Genomic DNA, 24,584 nt, shown 5'->3' with positions numbered 1-24,584 from the left:
TAACAAAATAGTAGAGTTTTCAATCAAATAGTTGAATTTTCAAGTGACAAACAAGAATTTCTTAGGAGGAATTTTAATTATCATCAAGAAAAAGTTAGATTTCAACAAGAAAGATAATTATCAAGCAATAAAGACGAAAATAAAAAGAAATAACTTTGCATCAAACAGATGCATTTAAAACCTGATAGTTGCAATTTTAATCAAAAGAGTTTAATTTACAAGAAAAAAGTTAAATTTGTAACCAAAAAGTAGAATTTTAAAGTCAGACAGATGAACTTTAAGCAGACAGTTGAATTGTTAACATAAAAGTTTATTTTCAACCAAGAAATATGAATTTTTAACAAAAAATGTGACCTTTCCATCATAAAAAATGAATTTTATAGCTAAACAGACGAATTTTCAACTAAAATAGTTGAACCTTCAACCAAAAAGAACGACTTTTAAATAAAATAGTTAGATTTTTAATAAACAAGTATAAACTTTAGACCAGATATAGTTGGATTTTCTTTTTGTGTTTTTGATGATCTTAAGAATTCAAAGTCTGTTATGATCCATGTCTAATGGAGAAGAAAGCATTATTTTTGCGAATAAAGTTTAAAACTTATTACAAATAATAAGTTAGACACTAGTTTTTGGAATTTGACTTTTTTACGACATGTTTTTTACCAATTTACGTTTTTTTAAAATTTTAATCATTCATAGCTTATTTTTTCGAGAAAAATATTTCCAAAAACTCTACTGTTTCCAATTTTAAGGATAACTAAATAATCGTCATACATATTTTCTTTATTGAAACATGTTTCCTTTTTTAAAAAATTGTTTGAATGACCTATTTCAGCTATTTACGAATTAACATTTAAAATTTGATACATCCAAGTTGTAGAAAATATTTTCGCCGAAAAATAACCCATTATTTATTCAATTTTAATCATTGTTTTTAATAAGTAAGAAGCCATAGTAAGAAGAATTTAGTTGTAAAAAACATTGTTAAAAAGTTTTTCTTGTGTAAGTTTTAAACTTTTCTTTATTACAAATAGTGTTCTATTTTTGAAAAAAAATATTCTATTTTGTATTTAATGAATAGATAAATAAGGCGATAGACCTTCTTGCTGTTCTCGAAAGTTTGGTTTTTGGTCAACTATAAAAAAAATATATTCACCTAAAAACAGATAATAGGGTGGTGATAACATTTTTTTTGTGCCACCTTAGTGTTCACCTACTTTATAGTCACTGTGATAAGATTTCCTTATAAAAATTTGTTATGTGGTGAAAAATACCTAAGAATATTCTCGTACATCTTGAAAATATTTCTAAGTCTTTTCGATGACTGGGCACCTGTCGAGGAGAGGACCACTTATTTTATCACGTGTTAGGAAATACATTTTAGTGAATGCTGATATGAATTTGAAAAGGATTGTTATAAAAAATTGAATAAAGTATGACTGGCACTCAAGGATGGAGGTTCTAAGAAGTTATTTATAACCTTTCGTGTAAGTTGCGCTACATCATTCTGCTTTTGAATAGACACGAGAGCCTCTGAATATGAATTATGGCACTAATGCGTGTGCAGAGTGTATAAACGCATATAAATACTTAGGTGAAGTCTGCTAGAAATACCCTTTCGTTTATGATCGGTTACGATTTCAGTTATGATCAGAGACAGCCAGTTCAATGTGGACATAGTTGCAATTTAGTTTCACTAGAAGTCGCCTCAGACTTTTTCTTTGAGCCACTGAAAGCTTTCTGAGAAGGGAAGTGAAATGGGGAACGAGCAAAATGAACAAATCAATAGAGAGAAAAATTTTACTCGGCTGAATACCCAGAAAAATCGTGTACAACTTTCGCACAGTTGTGTAGGAAATTGTACGAGTCCGAGTAGAAAAAAGTCCATTGGGATAACATTAAAATAAGGAATAAAGTGCCGAGTATGAGAAAAAACACTAAAGTACCAACTTTTCTTAAAGTTTACGAGTTTAAATGCAGAAATAGTCACTGATAAAATTTCTATACATTCGTTTCTCAATTTTTACATTTGGCATTATATTGGGTTTTTGCAGGAGAAGCAAAAAACCTTTTTAGAAAATTAATGTACAACCGACTGAGTGAACATTTTTTTTTGTAAATGTTGACGGATCCGACCCAGGTCCTGGTCAATCTCTCTTGCAATCACCCTAGTCGAACAGCTTTACATAGTCACCATGTAAAACTCTCTATTCGGGTCCATTAGTATTCAAGGTGTTTCGTTTCAGGCGTTATTCACTCCACTGACACCCTTCATCATGCATTTCTCATAAACTATTTGTCGCCACACTTTACCATTTACTTTACCCCGATGCACTTGTTTTCTTAGTCGTTCATCCTTCATTCTCTTAACATGCCCAACCAATCACAATGAATTTATTTCACACTTGCTAGACAGTGTTTCCTCTACACCACATTCTTTGAGGATTATCTCATTACTTACTTTGTCCATTAGCGTTTTACCACATACTGTGAGCAATAATTTCATGCTAATCGCGTTAATTTTACTCCTATTATTTTCTTGGTAAGTCCAGGTCTCTCTACTGTATAGCACAGTGAGTGCAAGCACGCCATTATATATGCTAATAGAAATATGAAAACTGAGCTTTCGAATGAATTTACTCATTACTCACTTTGTCCATTAGTGTTTTACCGCGCACCATGCGAATGAACTTCATGCTAATCGCGTTGATTTTACTCGTATACAAGAATATCCAGAGAAATAGAGGTTTATGGTCTAATATAGGGAAATTAAATTTTTTGACCCACCCTGAAATTGCAAATTTTATAAATCATTGTTTCCAGAGTTTAAAATTCCTTCTCTTTAAACTTAACTATGGCAGTTCGAGATGCATAATTTTAACTGAAAACACATTTCGTTAGCTGAAAATCCTACTATTTTTGTTCAAGTTTAGTTATTCTTAGGTAAAAATTCCATTATCCAGCTAAAAATGAAGATTTTGTTAAAAATCCATATTCCTAGGTTGAAAATTTAAATAGTTGATCAAAAAGACACATTTTTTGCCATGAAAATTTAATAATTTGGTTCAAAATTCGTGTTTTTGGTTCGAAAATTCATCTCTTTTTCGTTAAAAATGCACTTTTTTGGTTGAAAAGTTCAACCAAGCAGTTGAAAGTTCACTTCTTTAGTTGAAAATTTATTTTTCTGTTGAATATTAATAATTTTAGTTGAAGATTCACCTCTATGGTCTGGGATTAATTGTTTAAACTTAAAATTTACTTATTACATTTCTAGTTGAAAATTGATAGCTTTTGGTTGAAAATTCACCTATTTGATCATAAGCTCAGGTAATTTACTGAAAATTCATCTGTTTGATGGAAAATTAATCTTCGTGGTTGAAAATTCAACGTTTTGGTAAAAAATTTAACTAGATGGTTAAAGTTATACTCCTTAGAATAAAATACATGTTTTTTAAGATGCATAATTATAGTTGAAAATTCATATCTTTGGTTGAAATTTTTTTTTATCTGAACATTTAACTATTTCATTTTTTGTTGGAAATTTATCGGTTTTAGTGGAAAATTCATGTAATTTGTTGGAAATCCGTCTTTTTTGGTACAAAATTTTAATTTTTCATTGAAACTTTAAGTCCTTTTTTAAAAATTAATTCTTTTTTTGAAGATTCATAATTCCAGTGTGAAGTTCATGGCCTTGTTGAAATGTTAAATATTTTAGTTGAAAATACATCTCTTTGGTTAAAAAAATTTTTTTGAGCTAACAATTAAATTCTTGCATTTTTGGTTTATAATTGATCTTTTTTAGATGAAAATTCAACTGATATACTAAAATTTTAATTTTCCTCTTACCCTGATATTTAAAATTATTGAATACGTTCCCTGTTGATCCTATGAAATTTTAAATCTTTCAGAAGTGGGATTCGCAACAAATCATTCGCAAGGAAAAGTTTAAAACTGCCACTCCACAGATATAAATAAAGTTGTGTACAAATAAAATTTTGATTTGCAAAAGTAGATCATTTTGATCTAAAGTTTATAGACAGAATGATATGTAAAGGTTTGATATATCAGGATTTACGAAAGTTGAGTTACTTTGTGAAAATTCTTTGTTTTTTTATAAAAATTTACCATTTTAGTTGGAAATTAACGCGTTTGTTGAAAATTCATATTTTTGGCTTTATAATTCAACAATTTAGTATAAAATTAAACTATTTACTATTATTATAATAACATTTGGTAAAAAACTATTTTTTGTTGTTGAAAGGTAGTTGTTTGCAAATTTTGCAATTTTGAAAAAAATTAATTCTTTTATCTGAAAATTTACCTATTCCATTTTTGGTTTGTTTGGATTGAAAATTCATCGTTATTGGTAGAAACTCTTTTTTTCTTGAAAACCCTGCTAATTTGTTGAAAACAGAAACTTGAAATCTTAAGCTTTTCATATTGAATTCGATATGGTACCTAGACAGTCGTTTTATTTAAAAGATTTTGTTGCCCTATTTTTGTAATAAATCACAGTATTTCCCTGTTTTGAGAGAATTTTAGACTATAAAGTTTGTTAAAATATTTTTATAGCATGAATTATTATCTTGTAATTTTTATGTTTAATTTTAGATGTTTATCAAATGAAATCGATGAAAAAGTTGTGACTTCAAAGTGGGATGTGATGATCTCTAACGAAGAAGGGGAGGTTCGGAAAAAGTGTTCAAAATACCGTGACGTGGCTTTTGAACATATTCTTACATTTTACAAAAAATTCGAATTTGGAATCCTATTGGGATTCTATCGGCTCTTTTTCACTCGGGATTACCTTACCTCTTCCTTTTAGTGTCTATGAGTTTGACGATGACGTTGCAGAAGACGAGCATTATCGCGTAGGTTTAAACATACACAGATATAGAAGGAAATTCAAATGTAAAAACGAACGAACGGATACACAGTAAATAAGATTTAACGATTTGCATCTCACAATGCCACGCGGGTACAGTGCACTCGAGTTGCTCGTCGTACTGCCGGTGCTAACATTAGACAAAGGCAGAAAATAGAATAAAATTTGCAAATGGGAGTGGGAGAAAAGGAGAGTGTACGAGATAAAATATGAGGGAAAGAGAGTGACAGAGAGTGGCAAAGTCGACGTGGGAGCTAAAGAGAGTAAATGAAAGCCTGAACTTTAGCTGGAGTTAAGCCAAAAGGGTCTCGTGTAAAGACATAACCGACCAGACACACCCCTTCGAGACGGACATTGACTTCTAATCAGCTATCTCATTGACTGTGATCAATCGATTAAAAAAATTAACATCTATAAGGCGCCGTGTATAAACAACGTTAGGAGCCATACATATATACCTCATGTATAGTTGTGCTGTTTGTCGGGGGGGGGGGGGGGGAGTTCAAGATCAGTTATCCTCCTCCTACTTCCTCTCCACATCATACTTTCTCCAATTACTGAACCCTAATTTCTCTAACCCTAACTTGCACTCTTCTATTTACACTGACACCTCCACTACTCCGTCCTAGCATACCTATGCACTTACTCAACGCTCACTTTACTAAACCTTACTTACACTATTCTATTCGCACTCATATTCCTACTACTACATCTTCGAAGCATACCTTCCCCACTTACTCCACCCTCATTTCACTAACCCTTACTCACAGTCTTCTATTCATACTATCACCCATGCTTAAATCTTTTTACTCACTTTCACGTCCCTACTACTCCTTCACTCATTTCCCCTGTCTCTTAACCCCTTACTTCAGTCTACTCGCCATTTCCTCAGTTTCCCTATTTCGCCTCTTCACACTTTTCATTACTTTTCATAAAATCCCTCCTCTCACGTCCATTCCTTTACTTTCACTCGTTTACTTATGCTCACATCCCCAATATCTCTGCTGTCACTTCCTCTACCTCTCATTTCATTATTTCGCCTAGTACCCACCCCACTTCCTATATTTACACTCCTCTACTAATAAAAAACATACCCCTACCCCTTACCAGTCTAACTCCCCATTGCCCATCACCTCAATTTTATCTAGTTACAATCATCTACTTATCCTTATATTCTCACTACTTCCATTATTTTGTTTAAACCATATCCTTTTTATTCAAAAAGTAAACTGATCAGTTGAAAGTTTGACTTCTTTTTAGAAATGAATTTTGCATTAAAGACTGGTCTCTTGTTCAAAATTTAACTATTTTTCCAAAAATTTATTTTTCTTTTGTTGATGATTAATTTTTGCAACTTTAAATTTAAGTATTAAAATGTTTTTTATAACTAATATTTTGAACTAAACATTTATCTTTTCTGTTTGAAAATTCAAGAGCTTGAATAAAAATTTATAATTTTTTAATTAACCAGCAACTCTTTGCTTGAAATTTCGTCTTTTTGATTGAGTTCAAATGCTTTTGATTTCAAATCGAATTTTTTCTAAATATCAACTCTTACATATTTGGTTAAGAATTCATATTTTCTTGGTTGAGAAATTCGCTACTTGATTCAAACTTGAACTACTTTGTAAAATATTCTTTTTTTTCGTTAAGATGCATCATTTTAGTTTAAAAATCAACTGTGTTGTAGACATTTTTCTTCTTGATTTGAATATTCAACTATTTGGTAGAATTTCCTGTTTTTTTTTTAAGTTGATCTTTTACTTCGAAAATTCACTTTTCTTCATTGAAAATTAAATTTCTTCTTAAAAATTCATCTGTATGCGTTTACAAGTCAACGACTTTTTAAAAGAAACAACTTTTTGGCTTGAAAACTTAACTTTTTTGTCAAAAATTCAAATTTTTTCGAAAGGATTTTCTTTTTCTGTTGAAATTTTAACTATTGAGTTAAAAATTTATCTCTTTTGGCACCACTAAAGAACACGTGAACTTAAGTTTTGTTGCAGGTAAAGATTACTCTGAAATTGCTGTAAAGATTACATTTCATTTTTTCTGTGCACAGATGAGTCAAAAATACTACAAAATTTTGTAATGTAGTTTGTTAATGGCCCCTAAAGGAAAGTAGTCTCTCGAATCATTTCAATTTTCAGGGTTTTGTAGTCCCGGGCACTTTTTCCACGGAAGAAAAATGAGGGATGTAAAAGTAGAGAAATGTGGGTAGGGAAGTGATGAGAGTGGAAGTAGGCGAAGTGAGTGGAAATGAGGGGAGGGGTAGCAGCGAAAATGAGAGGGGTGGTTGAGGACGGAAATTAGGGAAAGCAAATAGGGAAAGTTAGGGATATAGAAGGAAAAGTGAGACGAGGTGAGAGATTGAGAAAGCGAGAGGAAATGAGGCGATGGTGAAGTAGGATAAGTATGGGGAGGGGAACTAGAAGAAGTGAGACGAAATAACGGTGGTGTGTTAAGGGGAAATTAGGGGGCGCAGCAGTAACGGAAGTGAAATATGAGGTCAGAGAGTACGGGTAGCGATGGGTAATAAGGGGAGGGGAAGTGCTGAAAAATGCCGGAGAGGGGAAGTTAAGGGAAATATGGGGTGGGGGAAGTTAGGGATGACGTAGTGCGGATGATTAGAAGAGATTAAGTGAGGACTGCCGAAGGAAGTGGGGGAAGGTTGTGTTAGCTGGGGAAGGGAAGAGGGCAGGAAGTAGAAGAGGAAGAAGTTAAGGAAGGGAGGGAAAGCGAAAGTTGAAGGGTGGGGATTAAGGGAAGGGAACGTATTGGAGAGGGAAGTTGGAGATACTTAAAAAACGTCTTAATAGGATACGAAATACGTTTCTGTAGAAGTACAGCGTCTACTTTGACTATTTTTTCTATATGGTATTTTTTACAATTACACTGGCCGACAAATTTTAAAGCCAGAGACCAGACCTAACATTTCCAAAGGATTTTGATGTGCTAAATCCGCATTCCGAGCTCAAAATTGCTCCTGTACTTCAGATTTTCAAGATATCCTAACCTAAAAGTGCAAAAAACGCGTTTTTAGCTGTTTTTGAGGTTATGTAACCGAACTAGAAAAATGTCTACCACAAAAGATAATATGGAATTTGAAAGTACTAATCTTCCCCTGTCAAACCTACTTGGATTTATTAGGATATCTTTATTTTTCACCAAAATATTGTAATTTGAAATTTTTTATTTTAGCGTTTTAACCCATTAACGCTGAGGTGTTCAGATTTATACAAAGCATTCTCCATTGATGACGGTACGATATTTTTTCTTCAAAATATTATCTTAGGGGTTTTCGAGGATGCCCTTTCTATTGCCGCTGTCAGTTTTTTGTTATAACCCCTAGAAGATCCAATATGGCGGTCACAGTTTTGGGCTTTAAAAAAGAACAAAGGATCCCGCACAAAATACCAACAAAAAAGCGTGCAGTCGTTTAGAACCAAACTTCGCACATTGACAAAACAAAAGAAGACGGACTGCGCGGAATTCTACTGCGCACTCTGTGTGCATTCTAATGTTCACATTCGCTGTATGTGCGCGCCGTTCTACGGCGCAGTCAGACTTCGATCCCTAGCTGGCTCACTGAGCTGGCGACGCTTTTATGACGTGTTATGCGTAGGTGATGAAATTTGTTTTTTGCTACAAATCTTTCCGTGTTAGAGATCATGTTTGAGTGGCAGACTAACGGTCGGATGCGTGGGTAATAAAATTCTCTTTGTATTTGAAATCTGTCTAGCGGTTACATTTCGTGTCGATCGTGATTTTTGTACATAGTGAGTTTTAGAATTTCCACGTTACTGTTCATTATAAGAATAAAATGAGTTCAAGAACTCCTTGCGCTAAGAAAGTTAATACGTTTTGTCACGTTTGTGGAAAGTATGAAACAGAGAAACACCGTCGATCAATTAATGATTCGATAAAAATGTCATACTTCAACTTTTATAGGACTTCAATGAAAAATTTGAATAAACCGTGGGTACCAACCTCAATTTGTCATGCTTGTGGATTAAATTTGTCAAATTAGGAAGATGAAAGTACCAAGACACAGGCTGTTATTTAATCACCTGTTTGGCGTGAGCCCAACGATTATGATACTGATTGTTACTTTTGCTTATGCAAAACAGGAGGTTTTTCTAAAAAGTATTTGGAGAAGATCGTTTACCCTGATGTAAAAAGTGTTGTACCAGCCAAGATTGGTATTAGAAATCGCTCTGAAAACAAAAGTGACAGATAGAGATGATGGACGTTTATAAAATGCCGAGTAATTGAAATCTGTAGAACTCGTGTTCGTCGAATAGGGTCGATTTTTTAAGCGCTAAAGCACTCGAAGGGAAATATGAAAGGAGTGCCATGAACCGCAACGAAAAGCGAATTTCTTCCAGTCCGGGATTCTGTCCGGGACCCTCGACGAGGATCCCCTCGTCCCATGATCATCCGTGCGGATGAATGACTTTTCATTTAACTCGATATTCCGTTTTGATTTAGACTGAAAATTCTTATCACTCGTGTTTTCGATTTTGAATCCAGGTGTCTACTTACATCATGCAAAAAATTCCTGACTATTCCAGGGTTTTTCCAGGTATGTCTATCATTTTTGCGGGTATGATTTTTTCTATTACAGAGCAATTGATGTATTAAGTATCGCATTTTTCATAGAATTCTAAGCTACACCTCTTCAAAGTATTATACATATAATGCTTGTAAAGTCCTTATAAATAATAAATAAATGTGTAAAAAGGAATATATTTAGGTGTAAAATTAAATAACTTTTATTTTAATTCCGAAAGTGTAACTTTATAAATAAGGACAAGTAAATTACTAATGCTCACAAGTCTTCAGGCATTTAATTAATGTTTAATTTGGGAAGCTTTAAAAAAATAATGATTAAGGGATATTCTTGAATATGTTAATTATCACCATCAAATAATCAAATCAATTTTCCTTACTCTTATTTAAACATTCATCTGAATTTCACTGAAAAAACTCAGTGCAAATTAAAAAATGTCGATTTAAAGGACTTGAAATTGTTCAATACCATCTTTTACATACCCATACGATCAGCAAGTTCTATTTTAACATAGAAAATAATCCACGGTATGAGCCATACGCACCTGAAACACAAATAAACGTACAAATTATCTTCATATAAATACTCAACTGTGTAGAAATGGTTCTTTTTATATATAAACTTAAATAACGATGTTCCTTAATTTATGAAAGTAAATTTATAAAAGGACCAGATATATATTAATGGTACTTGTACCGTTTTACGACTGCAGGATATTTTAAAACACACACGTATTATCACTATCAAATAATTTAAAAAATTAATAATAATAAACAAAAAATTAATACATTCTTAAGTTTGTTGCTATAGTCCATGAATCTAATGATATTTAAAAACATTTTCAGATACTTTCAAAGGACATTTTTTTTAATTTTAAGATTTTTCGAGGATTTCAACAGATTTGAAGGAACTTACGGGATTTTGACTGATTTGAGTAATTTAAATAGCTTCTATAGGATTTTAAATATTTTTAGAGTATTTAAAAATATTTCAAGAGTTTTTAGGGGTTTAAAAGATTTAAATGGATTTGAAAAAGATTTGAAAGATATAAAGATATTTTATAATATTCCATAAATATTATTGGAATTAAAAAACTTCAGGGTATTTCAAATTTTTCATTTTTTTGCAATTGCTTGCAGCTGGCGATTACTTTTTCAGTTATAAATTTTATTATTTGGTTAAAAATTCAACAATTTTGTTAGAAAGTCATCCTTTCGGCTAAAAATTCAAATCGTTTTGTTGAAAACTAATCTCTTTGATTTAACATTCGTTTTTGTTTTCTGATTCCAAATAAATTTTTAATTTAAAATTTAACTATTTCAGTAGTATATTCATTATTGTCATTAAAAAAAATGCAACTGTTTTTGATTGAAGTTTAATGTTGTTTGCTCGAATATTTCTTCCTTTTGGATTGGTAATTCATCTTTTTATTAGTATTACATTAATAACCCTTAACTGGCACAACTACTTTTTATTACGTAGCTGGCAACGGGTAAATAGCAAAGTAAATGGTAAACGGGTGTTATTTACCCCACGTATTCAAACATGTCGCACGCAGCTGGTATTGAATATGTTTGCACAAAAAAATTATGTAATGTATTTTAACATATTAAAAAAATTGAATCGGTTTTACAGTCATTAGTTTAATTTAAGTTAGTTAAAAAAATGTTGAAAAAAACGACAAAAAGTGAGTTTTTTTACTTAGAAATTCATAACTCACACAATTTTTAATATTGTTACGTACAAATTTTGGGTTATACTCCAGAGATACTGCACTTTAAGACAAAAATTACTGTATTATTGATGCTTCCAAAAAAGGTAATTATTTTGCAAAATGAAAACTCGATTTTATGGTCAAATAAAACACAATACTTTTCAGTGTTCAAATAAATTTATTTTTATTTAAATGCACAAAAATAGTAAATGAAAAATAAAAAATACAAAAGTCAGATAAAAAACAGTTTTTCAAAGTTGTAATTACTCTTTCGAACCCACGCAGTCGCTGCAAAGGCCTGCGCGGTGCTCATGGCACATCGGGCAATTGCTTGTTCACGAAGCAAGCGTCGCCGAAAATAATTTTAGGCCATCCACAAGAGAAAGAGACTATGAAATAATGAAAAAATTGATTTCACTTTAGATGATAAACTTACGTTAGAAATTGAACGAAAATCACTAATATTATTGGCACAAATTTTTGTTCAAAATCACTTTTTTGCTCACTGACGGCACAGCGGGTATTAAATACCCCACAGTTTTACAGGGTTTACTTTGACCGGGTGCTCAACGTATGCTGACGTTTGCCGCTCTTTGCCTTTAGTAAGTGATGTCAATTACGGGTCAGGAGAAGAGAAGCAACAGAACTGATCGAAAATACAGTAAAAGAGGAGAAATAAGGTGATATGGGGGACATGAATAGTAATTTGGATGAGTAGGAGAAGGGAAGTGATAGACGAGGAAACCGTATTAGGGGAAGGGAAGTGTCAACTGGGAAGCAAGGTGAGGGGAAAGTATAAGAGGAAGAAGTTAGTATAGTGTAGTGAAGGGTTGAGTGAAGGGCGAGAAAGTAAGGAAGGGGGAGGTTTGAACGTTTTAATCAACGTTTCAATAGGCTATGAAACCCATTTTTCTAGGCGCGCGACGCCTACTTTGAATGATTTTTAAATGTTGAAACGGAATTTAATATCCATTTGCAAAAACAACTGAAAACTATAATAAGACTCGTTTCCAGTAAAAAATCCGCTCTAATATAGCATGAGCGAGGGTGAGAGAAAAAAATGAGATACAGGCGCGTGCAGGGAAGCCGTACACAAATTAGTATTCATTTGCGTACGTGCCGTCAAACGCACGAGCGAGACGTATTTGCACGCAACCCCAACCAACAATACTGTATTCAACCAGCAAACTCGTCACAGTGGCCATTTCATCGAACTTGTAAATACGATGGACACACGTTCCTCTTTTTCTTTTTCGCACTCTCTCTCTCGTGTACCAATTTGTGTCCATTTCGTTGAAAACGAAAACGACAGGTTGCAGGCTTTTAATTCGCAGGGGAATGCCACTCGTGCGTACACGCGTGTATCGATTTCGTCATATGAGTACTCAAAATTTGAAAAAAAAATCTACTCTCTAGGCCGGCAAATTCTCATCATGCGCAGCTAGCTTCACTCACGAGTTTGAACGCCGTATGTCGCACGGAGAAAAATTAATTTTCAATCCTAGATATGTAAAGTACACTCAACTCCCGACATAAGAAGGTCCGGCTGAATCATTTCTGTTGGATTTGGACGGATGGCGTAACCTGACGAAAATAATGCGCTGAGGGCGGCCCTCCTGTTGTTTGTCACGTTTGACTGAGCCACTGTCCCACCGCCCGGCTGTCTCATCAGAAAACCACCGCGGCATCAATTTTCGGAATATCGTAAACCGGTGGTTCTTATATCGGGAGTTGAGTGTATAAGATATCGCAAAACATGTTAGGTCTGTCGAAAAATATGGAACTTTGTGCTCTAACCTTGTGCCCAGTTGTGCTATTATCAAAAACAGGTACCTATCACTTAGAGGTATTAAAATGAACGTATTTTCTAGACGTTAGGAGATCTTTAGACAATTATAACAATAAAATAATTTGTTTAAATAAATTTTCAAGTATGTGCATAATGCATTTTCTGTTTAAGCAAATTAACTTGGTTTAAAAAATGTATTTCATTTTACTAATTTTATATGTTAGTTATCGGTAAAGAGGACAAAAAGCGCTTTTACACATATTTACAAAAATTTAATTGGAAGAAGTTAATTATTTGTTTTGCATGAAATCCAAATAAAATACATTTTGAAATGATTTAAAATTGCTTAAGCATTTAAGAGTATTAATAGAGTACAAATTAGTACTTAAAAATATTGAAATCTGTCCGAAATTTGGTGAGATAAAATGTCTCTTCTGCTTTTTTAAATCAATCTATATACTTGAACAAAGAAGCATTACTTGAATAATTGTACAATTATTTTTTTAAATTATTTTTTTTTTAAATTATTTTATTTTTATCTTTGATTGAAAAACTTGCACCGTTTCGAATATACATTTATTTTTCGACTTACCTGAAAAAAAACAAATTGTTCCTAAAAATTGAAAGTATTTAAACAATTAAAAAATAGTTAACATATTATATGGTTCAGACTTCTTAAGTGACCGATAATGGATTAGTTATAAAAAAATGCAAAAAGCATTATTAAATCGGAATATTACGTAAAATTTAAATTTGGCACTTACTAGGTTTTCTTTTGGGGACACATAAGAGTGGCTTAAAGTCAATCAAAATTTATGATTGATTCTTATTCTATGACGCATTCTGAACAACATTCTAAAATATGGAATAATTTGTAACATTTCATCACCTTTAAATATTATAATTACGAAAAGCTGACTTTCTCCTATTTTAAATCAATATGAAAGTTCATGGTCTTTGCGCGACCCCTAAATATTAACCGATTTCGATCAAATTTGGTGGAGTTTATTTAGGCATTCGAAAAAAAACTGGTGAGCTAGTCCAAAGAAATCCGGAAAAAAGTTTGACCTAGTAAAAATAAGAACCACTTTAGTAGACACCAGAATTGAGTAGCGAATTGTTACAAGTAACTAAGTTACTCAAAAGTTACGTTACTTGTAACTTTTAGGATAACTTTGTTACTATTTTAATATGTGACTTGTGACATAATTTGGGTACGATTTTTGCAGCAAATTGAAAATTAAATTTAAGTTGCTTTAAATTACTTTATGTTATAGGTTGAAAATTAATCTCTTTTTGTTTAGGACTATTTTGTTGAAAAATCGTCTTTTTTAGTTGAGTTAAATTGTGATTGATTTTAAATTAAAATCCTTTTTAAATAAAATAGTTTCAGCTATTCTGTTTTCAGGTAATAATTAATCTATTGTGATAAAACATTGAACTATTTTCAGTATCAAAATTCAACTTTTTGGTTGAAAAGCCTTTTTTTATTTGAAAATTTATCTCTTTTTATAAAAAGATTTTTATAGAGGTTTCAGCTATTTTGTAGAAAATTTGTCCTTCCAAGCCTTGACCCTGTTCTTTACAAATTTTTATTTATCAAATTTTATCGGTTTCTATTGAGTATACCATAACTCATAACCACCTTACGAGAAGCGAAATACAACATTGCTCAGTTGTGGCCATTAAAGGATTAAGTTTTAAGTAACGTAACTGTAACTTGTTAACTTTTTTGCTAAGTAACGTCAGTATATCTAGTTAGTCAAAAAAATGACTAACGCAACACTGTGAGAGACCCTGTAATAACTAACATAAATAAATATAATGTAAATAAATCAGGAAAGTATTATTATAGCATTTTAGAGCTTCGATACGATGAAAATGTTAAGGGGCTCTTATCAATTCAACGAGAGAAATTTTTCAATCTGTCCGACCGTTGGAATCTAATTTGTAATTCGGTAATTCGTGAAATGGCGAACACTCTAAACCACCTGCTGCCACAGTTCGGAAATTTGTCTCGTAGCGAAAAAAATCACTTGGCTTTGAGCGAGGGACACGAGAAGCATTCCGATTTAAAGCCAGGAAAAGGTCATCACTCGATTTTATATGCCGAAAGACACGCGAATTTGTCAATCGACCAACCTATATATTTTTCTCTTGAATATATTACGGCTATATTTATTTATTAATAATGATTACGAATTGTTTGCATCATCAATTTAGGGAATAAAAATTTCCAGATAAGTAATTTTATTTCGTGATTAAATTTATTTATACATGCTTTGAAGTATTATTTATTAAGAAATGGTAACTCTAAATGTTATTTGAATATCAGGAAATAATTATGTTTTATTTTAAGAGGTTAATTTAAAGTTTAGAAGAGTTCAAAATATATCGAAAAACAATCCAGAATCAACATTTTTTTTAAAGATTCATGAAAAGATTTCAAATGCTTTTTTATTGAAGCAAAGGAGTTTTAATTATAAATTAGAGAATATGTAAACAAATTTCAAATGGTTTTCTAAAATTAAACAAACATGTCAAAGATTTTGAAGAAAAATTTTGCAATTTTGCAATTACAAAAAATTTGAGAAGAAAGTCGAGCAAGCTTAGGAGACTTTAAGAAGTTTTAAAAAGATAAAACATAATTTTAAGCTTAACAAGATTTCAGCTAATTGAAAATAGTAGATTTTTAAAGAGTTAAAGAAAAAAATTCGTAACCATTCAAAGATCTTGAAAGATACTAAAAGAAAGAGAAAAAAAATGTCTAAAGATTTATGAGTAAATTTTTAATGATTTTTTATTTAGACAAATTAATTTTTACATATAATTTCAAAAGATTAAAAATTTTTTTTTTAATTTCTTAAAATGTAGAGAAAAATCTGGACGAAGTTAAGGCAATGTTTTTAATTTTTAAAGAATATTTATAAATTCTAGGAAAAAATTGGGAGGATTTTAAAAAAAATTTCGGTATTTCTGGAAAATACTTCAAAAATAATCAAAAATTAGAAAATTTTTCCAATTTTTTTTGTTAATCTACATATTTGAAGATTTCGAAATAAAAACTTTAATCTTTTTAAGGATTTTGAAAGGTTTCAGTATAATAGAAGAATTTTCCTAATGACCCTGGAAAAGTTTGAAATAATTTTTTATTTAAAAAAATCAATTTTAATAGAATTGTTGAAAAAGATTTAAAAACATTTCAGAAGATTTCCAAAATTTTCATAAGGGAATCTGAAATATTTTAAGGCTATCTTAAAAATATTATGGGTCAGTTTAAAAGTTGTTTAGGAATTTTAGAAGATTTTCCTAACATTTTCCAAATACCAGTTTTTGGTTTAAACTTAATTTTTGTTTGTTTAAGGATCTATTTTGTTGAAAATATGTCTTTTTTCAAGTAATTCAGCTCTTTTTGGTTTAAAATTAAAACCTTTTTAAGTTAAAATATCAACTATTACATTTTTGATTGAGAACTCATATTTTTGGTTCAAAATTAAATTAATTGGTTTTGGTTGAGGATTCAACTATTTTGTTGAAAATTCATCTTTTTCATTTAAATTAAAATTTTGCTTTAGACTTAAAACGCTTCTAGTATAAATGTAACCTACTAGTTGAAAATGATTTTTTGAAGATTCATAATTTTAGTCGAAAGTTAAATATTTTGTTACAAATGTAATTATTTCATTAAAAATACAGCTTTGTTGGTTGAAGTTTGATCTTTTTTGTTAAAAATTCCATAATCTTGTAAAAATTCATCATTGTAGTATGAAAATTTAACTGCTTTTTTAAGTGGTAATATTTTTTTTTCAAAAATTCAACTGATTTGTTCAAAACTGCTCTTTTTGGATCAAAAATTAATCTTTTGGGTGAAAAAATTTCGGGTTAAAAATTTAACTGTATTCTAAGAAATAAATTTTGTTTTTTGGATTGAAGATTTGACTATTTAGGTAAGTAGTTAATTTTTTTCTCTTGAAATATCAACAATGTGGTAGCAAATGCAACTGCTTCACATAAAATTAATCTGTTTGTTTGTTGAAAATTCAAGTATTTCGTTGTATATTCATCTTTTCTAGTTTAAAAGTCAAGTATTTTCGACAACATTCGACATTTTGCCTTGAAAACTCAAACACTTATTTGAAATTTTTTTGGTAGAAAATAATTTTTTGTAAATTTAATTATTTTGTTGAAAATGCAATATATTTTGACTTGGAATCTGAAGCATTTCAGATTCAATTCAATATGTTAAATGTGCACTATTTTTATTTAATTGCATTGAATATCCTATTTTCCTGAAAAATCACATAATTTCCTTTATTTTGAATTCATTTCAGACTGTAAAGTCTTTTAACATAATCTTGTATCTTGTATGTTTTATGTTTTATTTCACGCATGTAGTAAGAGATATCGAAAAAATTGGATTTTAAAGGGAGGGTGTGCTCTTTTCGTAACGTCACCCTTAAAATTTTGTGATATGATCCGTGACGAAGAAGGGGAGGGATGGGAAAATGTATAAAATAGCGATTGATGATTCCAGTTGATTTAAATTACAGTGTTAGCAGAAAACAGTATCTTATCTTTGCGGAGGTCCCTTCCTGGTATAGATTGAACCTGATTTTTTGGTTCGTTAGATCCTTCGGTCTCGGCAAACTCTCCGCAAACTGAATTTACTTTCGGTGAATTTAATTTCTGGTTCTAACGCCCTCTTGTGTATCTATCATAAGATCACCCTTCTTTCCCGATACTTTGCATGTGTATTTCTCCCTTTCTACTCCAAGTTCCTTTTGCTAACCCACTTCCGGTCTCTGAAACGAGTTTCTACAAGATCAAAGTCTCGGAGAAACATATCGATTCGTGGTTATGCGGTTCCAGGAGTACGAATGGCACGAATGTAATGTGTTTCAGGCCCTCAAAGAGTTTCAATGCAGTGGTAGTGGCGCTATCGCCTCGAACAAGTAGCTACATACAATTTCACTGTCAACTGCAGATCCAACAGTTGTACCTGTTGCGAAATTCCCTTTCCGACCACATACATGTACCAGATATAATTCAGAATATTGTGGTCCACGAAAATACGTTATTTAATCCTTAAAGGCAATTTTCAAAAATTAAATTAAATTTTGTTTAAGCCTTTAGCCCTTGAAGAAATTTGGATGTGGGCCTTGTAAGGTTCCGAACAGTTTTCCCTACTTCTGGTGGGACCTTGGTGAGGTAATCTGACATGGACCATACATGGCTCGCAACGCTTTGGCAGATGCCAGGGATCTCAGCCCAAAAAGAAATTAACGAATATAATTTTTAACAAATTGGTTCAATTTTTAATCAGAGAAAAAAATAGATTCTTAACTAAAAATTTAAAAGTTGATATTAAAACCAAAATAATTTTATGATTAATTAAAGACTTTAAATCAACCAAAGATGATGAATGTTAAAAAAAAAGAAATACATTTTCAACAAAAAGTATTTTCTAGAAAAAAAAGTGAAGTTTCAAAAAAAGACTTGAGTTTTCAAGCTAAAAAAGTCGCATGTTTTAGACAATCGTTGACTTTAAAACCTGAAAAAAATTAATTTTCAACCTAAAAGTTAAATGGTTAAAAACTTTAAGCTAAAGAGACAAATTTTGAACAAAATAGTTGAATTTTGAAACCATGCAGATGAACCAAACAGAATTTTCAACTTACATACTGAATTCTGAACAAAAAATATAATATAGTCGACTACACTGTAACCACAAAAAATGAACAACCGACCAACAATAGTTTGATTTTATTATTAGGTTCTAAAAATGAAATGCAAATTCAAGCGAAAAAAATTACGGAAAGGGAAAAAGGGGATGCTGCTTAAAAACAGAAGGGAAATAGAGGAATTATTCAAAAAATAACAACAACGAAAACTATTTATCATTTTATATTCCGGCATAGTTTGCCGGTCATGAACGTTCAATCTTGTTGGAATTAATCTTGAATTCTTTGGAATATATTCACTTTCTAAATATTAAATGTTGTATTGCGACCCTCCTTTTTCAGATAAAATTGCTGAATCTTGTGCAATTCATAGCTTCCGAATTGTTTACATCACTTTTATTTTTGGATTACATATTAACAGTTTCCTATTTTTTCAAACGTTGATTATTTATTGCTGAAAAGAGAATTTCCAAAATCAAAAATAATGTCTCGCCTTTTAATTATGAAGAGTACTATCGAATTTAAAATGTGTGTTTCACTGCTTCATAGCACTTTCAATTCTAAACAAGACAAAAAAATGCAGAACTCGGTAGCATCCATGAATTGGAACTTTTTAAATTCCCAAGTGGAAAAAGATTATGCAGCCAGCCATACAAAATATTTCTACAAAATTATCTTTTTTAGTTCATTCCTCATATTTTATTATTATAAAATTAAATCTCTTTTCTTGGCAATTGATTATGAAATTTGGAAATTATCAAGTAGAAAGATAAGACTAGGCCCGACAGGCTATATCTGTCTTTTATAATGTATATTATTAGGTAATTAGCAAACTAACAAGTAAAAAAAGTGTGTTTGTCCAGACAGAAAACATGTGCCTTTTAAAAAAATATATGATTCGGAAATTTAAGAAACCACAAGCAGAAAAGGAAGAATCTGTCACAAGCAAAATTTATCTTAAAAATTCAAATGCGTCTATTAAAACGTATATTATTAGGAAATTAGCATAAATTTTCAAGTAGAAAAAGAATAATCGGACAGACATGCAAATCGTCTTTTCAATACTTTCGTAGTGTATTCGGAAAATGAGTGAAAACAGAATTCAAGGTCAGCCATACATTGTATATCTCTACCTATATTGAACTGAATGCATGCTTGTGTGTGCGTTAAAAATAGGGGTCCGCACCCTAGTACCTATTCGAGCCAGATTTCGCAGGGTGTCATAAACTGGTTCTGCGAATCTTTTTGTGATACTGTAAAGGTGCTCGCGAATTTTTTTTACTTTTTTAGCTTTTTGTAGGATATTTGCAAATTCGTGCCAGCGTCTCTGTTTCAACAAAATGTTAAATTTAAAAAAAAGGTTCAACTTTCAATCAAGTAGCTAATCTGCTAATTAAAAAGGATTCATTCCCAACAAAAAATATATTAGTTGGTACTTTCAACAACAACAAAATTCATTAGAAATAAAAAACAGTTGTCTTTAGCCAAAAAAGATAAATTTTTGTAACGAAAAGTACAATAGTTGATATTTCATCAAATAAACATTTAAATTAGAAATAGAAAACAGTTCAGTTTCACCAAAAAATACGAATTTTCAACAAAATAATTAAATTTTCAACCAAACCCGATTAATTTCTAACAAAACAAATAAATTTTTACCATAAGAAAACCTTAACACATAGGTGAAATTTTTGAGTCTTCTTAATTTATGGTCTTCTTTATTTGACATCAGTAGTTTAAGAAAAAGTAAAAATAGAAAATTTAGGTTTCTTAGAATCATACGCTGGAAACTTTTCTTTTAATCCGACTTTTTTTTAGAATCGCGTCAATTTAATCTCTTGTCGTGTAGAATTTGTATAAGAAATAAAAGTTGCGATGCCCGTGTAATGTCGGGTAAATTTCTACTAATATAAAAATTAAATGGGACCTTTAAGGGAAACTGACCATTACCGGGACAATTACAAAAAGCTAAACCACAAAAGCACGATTTATAAATGGTAAATCGTAATTTTTTGTACAAAACCCGTTATGATAAGTGGCTTTTATATTATTTTATCGACTAGAACAAAAAATGCTTGATATTTTTAAATGTTGATTACTATAAATGGATATTTTTGAAGCTAGTCACGATTTCATTAATAAATCGAAAGGTTCGATTTTACCACTTCATATAATTTCCAGCATCCCACAAGATTATGGCTGAAGGGAGGGAAAAATTGAATAAATAGAGTCGAAAGCACGAGACTAAATAATTTAAACGAAGCCCCCGCCTCATTTGAGCAGTTCTCTACTGTAATTTTCTTTCGATGCTTTTTACTCTTCGGCGGCCCGGAAAGTCTAACATATTCATTTTGTGTAAATGTGGCTGGAGAAGAGTGAGAATCGCATAAATTTTCGGGGACAGAACAGCCGCGTCGCATTTGCCCCCTTTTCGTGTAACCGCGAGTCCCTCTTGAAAGAATAATGCGCACACATTCTTCTCGCTATTAATTTTCATCTCGGACCTCCCCCCACAGTGTGAAATGAAAAACTGTGTTCGAGTAAAACGAAAGTTTGAAAATTCTTCTACATATTTTAATAGACTTTAAGATTTTTTCAGAAATACAATTTCATAAAAATGAGCTACGTAGGATCTATTGATAAATACATTTTTGAGTAGTTTTTATTAAGAAATTTTAAAACGCAGTTTTTGAGCGAAGAATTTTCCAAAATTTTCATTTAAAAAATCCCGATGAATTTACCCGAAAATTCGATTACTGAGATTTCGAAAATTCACTTTTTTGGTGAATACATATATATATACAAATTTTGGTCCAAAGAAAAATCCCTTTCTTCATGAACAGCGTACAGGAATCTACAAATTAAATGATTAATATTTTTTTATTTTAGATAATCCGTTTTGGACGTATCGTGTTTACTAAAATAATAAATAGAAAACGTGTTTTGCGGAAGCAGCCATGTTTCCCTGCTGAGTTTCAAAATTTCTTAAATAAAAAATGGCTATAAATATATAAAAACAAATACTAAGTATTCTATTTCAATGATATTTTAATACAATTGCTAATAAAAATATTCTAAATTCTTTTTAAATTTTGCAATAAATATTTGCTTGCTTTCGAAAAAAGGTGCTTTTGGAATTGGTCAAACTGTTCTTAATCATGTCTATTCAAATAAAGAAGATAATTTTATATTTCAGATTTCAAAGGTCTTCTTGATGGATCGTTTAAATATTAAAGTTTCTTTTATATTTGAAAAGGAAAACTTCCTTTTCTCTAAATTTCAATAGATTTGTTGAAGATTCGTCTTTTTTATTTAGTCTACTACAATATTTTTGGTTCAGAATGCATGTCTCATAGTTAAAACCTCCTCTATTGGATTGAAAATTTAATCATTCTGTTGAATCTTTAACTATTTTGCTAAAAAGTCATCTTTTTGTTGAAAATTAAACTATTTTCTTAAAAAAGTCATGTTTTTTTGTAGAAAATTCAACTGTTTTGTTGAATACAAATTTCGTCCTTTACGATGGAAAATTCACCTTTTTGTATAAAAGTACTTTTGTTTTTGTTGAAAGTAGATTCTTTTTGATTAAAAAGTTTTGCTATTATATTTTTAGACCAGAATTCATCACCTTTGGTTACAAATTTTACTATTTTTTTGAAAATTTGATTATTTTGTTGAAAATCCAACCATTTTTGTAAAAAGTCATATTTTTTTCGTAAATTCAACTTTTTTATTCAACATTCGTCTTTTTGCATATTAAATCCGTTCTTTAAGATTAAACATTAGTCTTTTATAGTTATAAATAAATTATTTTAAATTGAAAAGTGTCCTATCATATTGTTGGCCCATAATTCATTTCTTTTGGTTAAAAATTCTATTATTTTGTTAAAAATTCAAATATTTTTTTTTAAATTCATCTTTTGTCCTTAGAAATGCAACAATTTTGTTACGTATTTGTCCCTTTGGATTAAAAATGCATCGTTTTTAGTAGTAAAGGTGTCGCATTTAGTTGATAGTGAATTGCTTATTATCATTCAAAATCCTACTATTATATTTTTGGTTCCAAACATAATTTTTGGTGATGGTAAATTCCACCAAGTAAATGAAAAATTAATAAAAATTTAATTATTATTTTAAAATTCGTCTCTCTGGATATGAAATTTATCTTTTTGGAATGGGACTTCTTCTTTTAGTAGAAAAGTCATAATTTTATGTTGAAAATTCATCTTTTATGGTAAAAAGGTAATTCTTTTTAATTGAAAAGTCGACTATTATTTTTATTTCGGATTGAAAAGAAATCTATTTTATTATGAATAATTTTATGCAAAATAAGCATGAAAAAGATTCACAATTAAAAAATAAACTTCTAAACTACCTCAAAAGTAAGGTACCTCAATTTCTTGAAGGAAGTCTTTTTTTAAAAATAGTTTTAAAAATAATGCATTAAATAATGAATTGAATATTAGAGATTTTTAGAAATTCACCCCATTTTATGGGTTAGTGCTTTTCCTTTTTGGAAAATATAATAATCTACACAGATTAGTTTAGAATCTCCCACAGATTTTTGATTTAATATTTTGTTTTTGGACAAGAATACATCTATTTTGAGGTCTATCAAGCTAGCACCTCCACAAACGAAATTCTCAAATTTCTTTATGTCAGAATTTTGGGCTTTTTTTGGGCTGTATTGTCGATTTTTGGGCTCCGCTACTTTTTGTGAAAATTCAAATTTTGAGTGGAGGTGCTGACTTGAATCAAGCCAGCACCTCCACTGTATAAAAATTGAAAAAAAAATTAAACACGTTACAATTTCGGGCATTTTTTGGGCTCTTAAACGCACCAGTAACCAATTTTCAAAAACCACCCCTACAATATATAAAACCACCCCCTATGTAAAAAATTAAATTCGGAAAAAACAAAGAACACGAGAATTTTAGGCTTATTTTGGGCTCTAAAATGCATGAAAAAAATAAAAAAACTACCCCCATTTTCAAAAAACCACCCACTTGCAAAAATAAAATTTGCAAAATCCAAAATGCACTAGATTTTTGGCTCATTTTAGAGTCTCAAATGCACTTAACATTATATTAGAAAAACCACCCCTGCGTAAAAAAACATCAACCTAATAATAAAAACTTAAACCTTGGTGTTGGCATTTTTGAACAGCCCAAAAATCAGAGACTCAATTTGAACCGTAAAATTCGAAAAATATCAGAGATTATAGTAACACTGTAATATTCTGTAAAAGATTGGTTTGCATAAAATTATGTTTGATTGTTAAAAAGGGACTCTTTTTTAACTTCTAGTGTTGGGGACCAAAAATCGGAGTAGGTATTTTTAAGAAGCCCAATAATCATAAACTCTATTGACACTGGAAAATTCTCAAAAATATTAATTTTTGACAAAGTCATATATACATGGTAAAGAAGGGTTGATTTTATGAGTTAAGGGTTGAAGCCCAAAAATCGGACTGAATATTTTCGAGGAGCCCAAAAATCAGAGAATACTTTGACACTAGAAAATTCTCAAAAACATTATTTTTTGACAAAGTCATATATACATGGTAGAGAAGGGTTGATTTGATAAGTTAAGGGTTGAAGCCCAAAACTCGGAGTGTATATTTTCGAGGAGTCCAAAAATTAGAGACTACATTAACACTAGAAAATTTTCAAAAATCTTATTTTTTGACAAAGTCATATATAGATGGTAGAGAAGGGTTGATTTTATAAGTTAAGGGTTGAAGTCCTAAAATCGGAGTGGATATTTTCGAGAAGCCCACAAATCATAAACTACATTAACACTAGAAAATTCTCAAAAATATTATTTTTTGATAAATTTGTATATACCAGGTGTATACATATGAAACCGGTATTGCCATCTAGCGGCCAGTAGGCACACTTGTAGGCACTGTTGGAACTTACCATTTGTGCTAATTGGCG

General features: G+C 30.7%; 1 protein-coding gene across 2 annotated transcripts in view; it reads right to left on the bottom strand.

The window, feature by feature from the left end:
- LOC117168509 (protein sprint) overlaps positions 1 to 24,584 on the bottom strand; it is a 353,946-nt gene that overhangs the window by 220,428 nt on the left and 108,934 nt on the right. Inside the window, exon 1 of one of the 2 annotated variants that reach the window (XM_033354237.1) lies at positions 4,816 to 4,976. The exons of the other annotated variant lie outside the window; for it this stretch is intronic. Coding sequence (XP_033210128.1) covers positions 4,816 to 4,868 — 53 coding nt within the window. The 5' untranslated portion in view covers positions 4,869 to 4,976. Of the gene's footprint in view, positions 1 to 4,815; positions 4,977 to 24,584 lie in introns of those variants that run through there. 2 annotated transcript variants of the gene reach the window in all.

Source organism: Belonocnema kinseyi, chromosome 2 (assembly GCF_010883055.1).
Source record: "Belonocnema kinseyi isolate 2016_QV_RU_SX_M_011 chromosome 2, B_treatae_v1, whole genome shotgun sequence".
In the NCBI taxonomy this organism is placed as follows: Eukaryota; Metazoa; Arthropoda; class Insecta; order Hymenoptera; family Cynipidae; genus Belonocnema; species Belonocnema kinseyi.
The sequence above is the reverse complement of the archived record's forward strand: the minus strand, read 5'-3'. Positions and strand labels throughout refer to the sequence as shown.